Raw genomic sequence first — 7,566 nt, forward strand, 5'->3', positions numbered from 1 at the left:
CCAGGCCAACCGTTGATTCTTTATCTGTCCGTCTCTCCAACAGCCATGGGATGTCTACTAGCACAGGAAGGGAACAATGGGGTCGAGAGAGCTGTTTACTATCTGAGCAAGAAAATGGTGGGGTCCGAGGAGCGCTATACCCCTCTGGAGAAGACATGTTGGGCGCTGGTTTGGGCTACCAGAAAGCTTAAACACTACATGCTAGCCTATTCGGTGAGACTGATTTCTCGGATGGATCCTATCAAGTATCTGTTCGAGAAGCCCGCGCTCACCCATAAGCTAGCACGTTGGTTGCTTCTGCTGGCTGAGTTCGAACTCCAACACATCACGAGAAAGTCTGTAAAAAGGGGCGTGCTGTGGCCCAATTTTTGGCCGATCACCCAATCGACAGCCAGGAAGACGTGGATTTCACTTTCCCCGACGAGGAGGTGTTGACAGTGGTCGAGGAAGTATGGACGCTCTATTTTGATGGGGCTGCCAACCAGAAGGGATTTGGGATCGGAGTGTTGTTGATTACGCCCGCCGGGCTCACATTCCGCTCGCTTTCAAGCTGAATTTTGATGTCACCAATAATCAAGCTGAGTACGAGGCCTGCATCGTCGGAATGGAAGCTGCTATTGCTTTAGGGGTCGAGAAGCTCGAAGTAATTGGAGATTCAAACTTGGTGGTCTCCCAAGCCAATGGAGATTGGAAGGTTCATGAGGAAAAGCTGAAGCCTTATCACCAAGATTTGGAAGAACTGATTCCTCGCTTCAATAAGGTGACTTTCACCCATGTCCCACGCTTGAAGAATCAGTTCGCCAATGCTTTGGCGACTTTGGCTTCGATGATCGAACTTCCAATAGGCGTTAAGCTGCGGCCGATTGTGATTGAACAGAGGGACTTGCCTGCTTATGAGTATGTCAACGCCATTGATGATGTCGATGATGGCCTACCCTGGTACCATGACATTTGGAACTTTGTCGAGCGCGGGGAATTTCCTGCCGAGGCCATGAGGAAGGATCGGATTGCTTTACAGAGGTTAGCTTCTCAGTACATCATCTGTGGAGGGGAAGTTGTATCGAAGGTCTCACTGCGGGATGCACAAGCTCTGTGTCAACGGCGTCGAAGCAACAAGGATAATGGACGAGGTTCACGAGGGAGTCTGCGGGCCTCACATGAGCGGCGCCATGCTCGCTAGGAAAATCCTCAGACAGGGTTATTACTGGTCTACAATGGAATCGCAATGCATCGACTACGTACGCCGCTATAACAAATGTCAAATCCACGCGAACCTGCAACATGTCCCTCCGTCTAAGTTGTATGGCATGACCTCACCATGGCCTTTCTCTGTTTTGGGCATTGATGTTATTAGGATGATCCGGCCATCTACCTCAAATGGCCATAAGTTCATACTGGTGGCAATAGACTATTTCACCAAATGGGTCGAGGCTGAATCCTATAAGACACTGACAACGGTGCAGGTTGCTCAGTTCATTCGAAAGAACATCATTTATCGGTACGGGGTCCCTCAGGCATTTGTGTCAAATAACGGGAGTCATTTCAAAGGAAGGGTTCTGGAGCTCTTTGAGGAATTCGACATCGAAATCCATCACTCGACGACCTATCGCCCATAAACAAACGGAGCGGTCGAAGCTGCAAACAAGAACGTCGAGATGATCATCAAGAAAACCACCGAGTCTGCAAGAGATTGGCATGAGCAGCTGCCTCTCGCCCTTTGGGGGTACCGAACGTCTATCCGCACTTCAACTGGTGCAACTCCTTTCTCCTTAGTCTATGGGATGGAGGCAGTACTTCCCATCGAGCTTGAGGTACCGTCGCTGAGAATCATGGTCGAAAGTGGCCTCGAAGAATCTGAATGGTTGAGCGGGAGGTTTGTCGAGCTGATGTTGTTTGATGAAAGAAGGCTCCGGGCTTTGTATCATGTTCAGGGGTATCAGCGTCGAATTGCTCGTGCGTTCAACAAAAAGGTGAAGTCCAGGGGCTTAGTCAAAGGAGACATGCCAAATTTTGTCATACCATACATGTTACATTGGACTTATGTGACGGTATGGGGGTGTCAGTTTCAGTCCGGGACCATATCGAGTCATCTTTTGTGTCTTATGTCCATTTTTGTGGCATTTTTTTGGCATTTTCTTGGTATTTTCCTCGCACCGAGACAATTCTGCCGGTTTGCGTGGTTCGTGCAAGTCTTTGTACATCTATGATTGTCTGTTCAAAGGGTTAGTTTCCTTCGTTTAGGAGAATGTCAGAGTTTGGCCAACTAATGCCCAAATCTCCCGTATCCTTCGCGTGTCTGGGATACGTGTCGTATCCTAGGACTTTTCTGTCCATCTTTTTCTTCGAGCTAAGTCAATCGTATGCGTATACAAGTGTCTTTTGTCGATTCAGAGCATTCGTCAGTGCATGTTAGATATTAGCGGATAGTTTGTTATTTTCCTTAATCAAACCTCAGCAAAAGCAAGGGAAATTGATAAACGGGAAATGCAGAAGTTTTAATACTACTGTGTCAAAGTGTAAAAGTAGAAGTGTATCAAGTATCAAAGCGGCGCAACGGCCTAGGCAGAACTAAAAATGTTAAGGCACACTCGCCCAAAAATCAAAAGGCACGCAGGCCCTATCCAAAGTATCAAAGCACCCATGTCGAAAGTATCAAAGTATCAGCAAAATAAACTAAGGCTCGGTGGTAGCCCTCAGTCGTCAAAAAGATTCTCGTCGTCGTTGTCCTCCTCGCTCTCCTCCAACTCTCAAGGGTCCATCCGAAACTTGGGGTCGCTCGCCGAGTCAGAGCCGCTGCTGAGGGACGTCTGTTCCTCTTCTTCTTCCTCCTCTCTCCTTTTCTTCTGTGAGGGTCCCTCGGCAAGCCTCTTCTCTGCAGGCCTCTTCCTCAGCTCTCGGCGGAATTGGAGCTCCTTGCTAGCCAGAGTGATTTGCACTCCCCGTTGTACCTTCGCCGCTGGTCGAGAGGAGCTCGGTGCTACCTTCTTCATCGGAGGAGGCCACACACTCTTCCTCCTAGGAGCCGCCCTAGCATGTCCCTGCATGGTCATTCAAGTCATTTTAACAAACATTGTATATATTGAAATGCTAAATGCAGGAAACTTTGAAAGCAATCCTATTCAAAAGAAGAGCGGAAAGTTATACCTGAGGCTGCACAGCAGGGGCTGGAGCTGGTGGAAGGTAGTGCAACTGTAAAGAGGCACCGCCGGCTATCTTGTGAAACTCTTTCTCCATGGCCTTCATCAAGCGAGCTGCCTCACGTACTCACTCCATCGGGGCCTGTTATACAATTTTGGGCAAGAAATCAGAATACAAGCCGGATATACATGCCGAAAGTAAAGTAAAGGGAACTACAAAGGGACGAAGAATATCATACCGGTCCTGTGATCTCTGCTGGCTCTGTCCGGGCAAGCTCAAACCGAACCGTGGCCTCATCTCCTTGCGCGTCCCGCACTGCTAGTGTCCAAGAAAGCCGAGGCAGCCCGGTCGCTGTGGCATAGTCGCTCCTCTCTCTAGGCCGTGCTGCCCTACTCTCCCGGCTCCTCCTCTCCTCGCCAGCCTCCAGTGCCTCGCCCTGCACGGCGATATGCTCCAAAACCCTAAGTGGCCCCGCCAAGCGTTGCCTCCGGTAGACAGCATAATCACGCTCGGGCCTCAGAAAAGCAGCAAGGCCGGCCGGAACAGTGAAGCGCCGCAACTCAGCCAAGGTGTACTTATCTGTGTGAGAGGCATAAGGGGGAAGTGGCCCAGGAACCTGGAACACAAGAGAGCCCAGTGACTGCCGCATCACCCGGTCACCCAGGTACCACCGCCACCCAAAGGCCGACTCCAACAGCACCCGGCTCGCTGTCACCACCCTGCTCTGCGCTAAGTACTCAGGCTCAGGCTCGGCATTGCCCCAGGGGCTCCACTCTACCTGCAAGATAAGTGCACAGATTCAACGTCATCAGCGACAACATTAAAGCAATTCTAAGTGCAGAGTGGCCAATCTGACGTGTTGCTTACCTGAGTACCAGACAGCTCGTCAAGGTACGACCTGAAGGCTAGGAGGCTCCCTCTCGACTTCTTCTTGCCGCTATACATGGGGCCCCAGATCATGGCACGTGGGAGCATCCTCAGGTTCGGGCACTTGTTTTCTGGTGGGTACATCTTCAGCACTTCATAGGCCCACAGCTGCAAATGTTCAGACAATCAAAGCATCAGAATACAGTTCATAGGAAAATCAAGGACAAGTGCAATAAAGGGAAGGCAGGAAATGAATTGCAAGTTTTGTTTATTACCTCCGACACTCTTCAGTAGCTGGCCGTCGCCTTCTTCCCGCGCGAGAACTCCCCCATGAAGCCATAGCACGTGCCCAGAGCTGCTCCTCCCCAGTCGAACCATGAGGCTGTGCCCAAGTCACAAAGGGCTGGCAAGTAGGACAGGTGCACCGTGGATCGCTTGTTCGGGTACAATGTAGCCCCGAACAAGTACAACAAATAGGCCCTCGCCATCTGCTCCGCCTCCAACTCCGAGTCCGGCTCCCTCCCGTGCAAATACCGTCTGAACTGGTCATAATGAACAGTCTCTGCCTCACCTGCTGGCGCCTGCCCTAAGAACCACTCCAGAGCCCTGGGATCCCTGTGAATCTCCGAGTCGAACGGGATAGGCTCTCCTCCTACCCTCAAGCCAGTGAGCGCTGCAAAGTCAGACGGAGTCACTGTCATCTCGCCGATCGGAAAGTGGAAGGTATTCGAGGAATCCCACCACCTCTCGGTCAGCGCATTAAGCAGAGCGTGGTCGCTCTTCATGGCCGTCAACGTGAGGATGAACGGCCGGAACCCTGCAGCGTCAACCAAAGCCCTGGCCTGCTCTGGCAGCCCTCGGTACAACTCAAGCGAGCTCGCAGGACCTCCATGGCTTCGAGTACTGGCCGCCCCTCTCTGCATACAAAGAAAGACAACAAAAAGGGTCTCATCAGTAATTGCAACTCAAACAGTCAGTCGAATTCAAAATTTCGAAAGTAACTCTACGGTCGAAATAAGCATCATAAGGGTCGAAATAAGCTACCAAGCACCCGTATTACTCTATCAAGTTCTGCTAACAGTCGAATCAATTCAAAGGTATTTCTCAGTCAAGTTCCGAGCCACAAGGCCTTATTTCTCCCGAGGTACACCTCTCAGTCGATTTCACAAGTGTTCTGTTTATCAATACGGTCGATTCAAAACTATGGGACACGCCATTCGGGCGTTCGTTGTGTCATGGCAATTTACCTAGTCGAATTCAAGTTCAAAGGAGTATCTTATTAACCGGGGCAACCTATGATTGATTCAAGTTTGGCACTAACGGTTTTATCGAAGTCAGGGACACTCTGCAAGTAGTTTCAGTTACGTCAAGTGTTCTATCATCCAAGTCAAGTTTCAAAGTCGAGACATACTATTCAAATTCTACTTTCTCAGTCAAGCTACAGTTCAGAGTTTTGGCCTACGTACGTTACAAGTTATGCTACGCCAATACAAGCTACATAAGGTTGTAAACAACAAAGCATGCATATCAAAGTAAGTTCCGAAGTATACCTGCGCCCAGTCCACGGACAGTTGTCTCTGTGGATCTCTCAGTATAAGCTCCGCATCGTAGCTCTCCCGCAGAGGTGCGAGGCTCTCAACCCCGGACGGAATGAACAAGTGTGGCTCGGGCAAAACGTATGTGGCCGCGTCGAACCGAGCATGGGGCGCCAGCCGTATGGACTCTGCGAGTGTCACTACCCGCTCAAAAGACCACACCTCCCCCTGAGCCTCCTCGGCAGCCCCGGTCTCGCTCACAAAGGCCTCATCCTCGGCCCTGGCCCTCTCGGCCTCCTCTCTCAAGCGCTCCTCCTCCTGGGCCCTCTCAACCTGCCGGAGCCGATCCTCCCGCGCTGCCAGCACCGCAGCCACCACCCTCGGATTCTCCCGGAGCAAACGGCCGAGCTCCTCCTCCGACACAAACTCTGCAAAATCCCCCCGAGTGATGAGTACATGCGCCGATGACCCTACTGCCGGCATAAACTCAACCTCCTCCATGGGCACCTCCCCGGACACCCCCTCCTTAACCACGGGACCCTTGCCCCTTGCAGGATCCCTTGGTGGTGTCCCCGGTTGACCACCACCATTACCACTACCACTGCCACTGCCACTGCCACTGCCGCCGGCCCCGGGCGAGCCCAAACCTGTGATCACCAAACCCTCTACACCGCTCCGTGGATCCAATCGACGAACCCGTGGACCCCCTGTACCAACAGAACCTGGCGTACGCCCCACCTCTCCTGGCGTACGCCCCTCATCACCACCAACCGCCGCCCGTGCATGGCCATCGCCACCACCAGACTCGTTTGTAACTGCTACACCAATGGCCGACGAAGCCTCTACAGTCGATGGATCGTCGATTCGGACACCCATGATCTCGGGCTCGCCCCTCGGTCGAACCTCGTCATCACCACCTCTATCACTGCCATTGCCCCCATTGCCGCCTCCGGATTCCGCCATGGATGAGCGTGGGTGAGTGGGTTTATGGGAAGGATGAAAGTGTGAGAGAGTTTTGAAGTATTGGGAGTTCAAAAGTCGAAGAATGGCGGTTTTCGAACCTCTGCAGAAGTTATACGACGTATAGAGCGATTGGGCCGGGTCTGGGCTCGGATCTTTGCAGAAAGTGGCGCACGCCAGTATTATAGTACCGCACGCCAGTACATCTTGGGCCTGAGGCCCAGATCACCCCGTGCGACTGGGTCCATTCTCAAATGGTGTTCTAAATTGCCTTGAGTCGCGTTGGTACCCGTGTTGAAATTATCCCCAAGCAGAGGTCCATCCAATTTCAAATCAACGACGATCTATCCGTCCTTTTTCAAATCAACGACGATCTATCCGTCCTTTTTCAAATCAACGACGGTCCACCCGTCCATTTTCAAATCAACGACGGTCCATCCGTCCATAATCAAAGTCAACGACGATCTATCCGTCCAATTTCAAATCAACGACGATCCACTCGTCCAATTTCAAATCAACGACAATCCACTCGTCCAATTTCAAATCAACGACGATCTATCCGTCCAATTTCAAATCAACGACGATCCACTCGTCCAAAGTCAAATCAACGACGATCCGCTCGTCCATTTTCAAATCAACGACGATCCGCTCGTTCGACAGTCTTTCTTTCCCCAACAGAGTCGATGCTTTTGCAAGGTGGATCATTCCCCAGGAGAATCCACATTGCATGATCTGCCCGCCAAAGACAACAAAGCGGCGGTCTATCCGTCCCAACTTCAAATCTAACAGGTTCTCTAAAAAACACTTCATTCATCCTAGATGGTCTCGAAGAGGGTGTCTAGAAAACCTTTGACGTTATTGGTCTCCAGTCAATGGTGCCTCAAGTGCCGTCAAAGGGGGGCTACTGTAGACACCCCATTCTGGACTGTCCAGAGAATGCTATTTTCTGATGTTTTATTTCCCCAATGATGATTAATGGTCGAGAATAGTTTGAGGATGATGATGTGTTTGAGCTTTGAGCGTCCCGAGCCTCTTTCAAACCCCATTCAAACCCTTCAAACCAGAG

The 7,566-nt window shown here is 51.2% G+C and overlaps 1 protein-coding gene across 1 annotated transcript; it reads right to left on the reverse strand.

Annotated features, from left to right (window-relative positions):
• Nucleotides 1-3,912: 3,912 nt before the first annotated feature.
• LOC131298653 (uncharacterized) lies at nucleotides 3,913-6,503 on the reverse strand. The gene is made up of 3 exons (XM_058324129.1): nucleotides 5,874-6,503; nucleotides 4,750-4,922; nucleotides 3,913-3,916 (listed from the first exon to the last, which is right to left on the reverse strand). The coding sequence occupies exons 1-3, from the start codon at nucleotides 6,501-6,503 to the stop codon at nucleotides 3,913-3,915; spliced, it is 807 nt and encodes a 268-aa protein (XP_058180112.1).
• Between the last annotated feature and the right edge of the window lie 1,063 nt (nucleotides 6,504-7,566).

The sequence above is a fragment of the Rhododendron vialii genome, chromosome 8a, assembly GCF_030253575.1.
Source record: "Rhododendron vialii isolate Sample 1 chromosome 8a, ASM3025357v1".
NCBI lineage: Eukaryota > Viridiplantae > Streptophyta > Magnoliopsida > Ericales > Ericaceae > Rhododendron > Rhododendron vialii.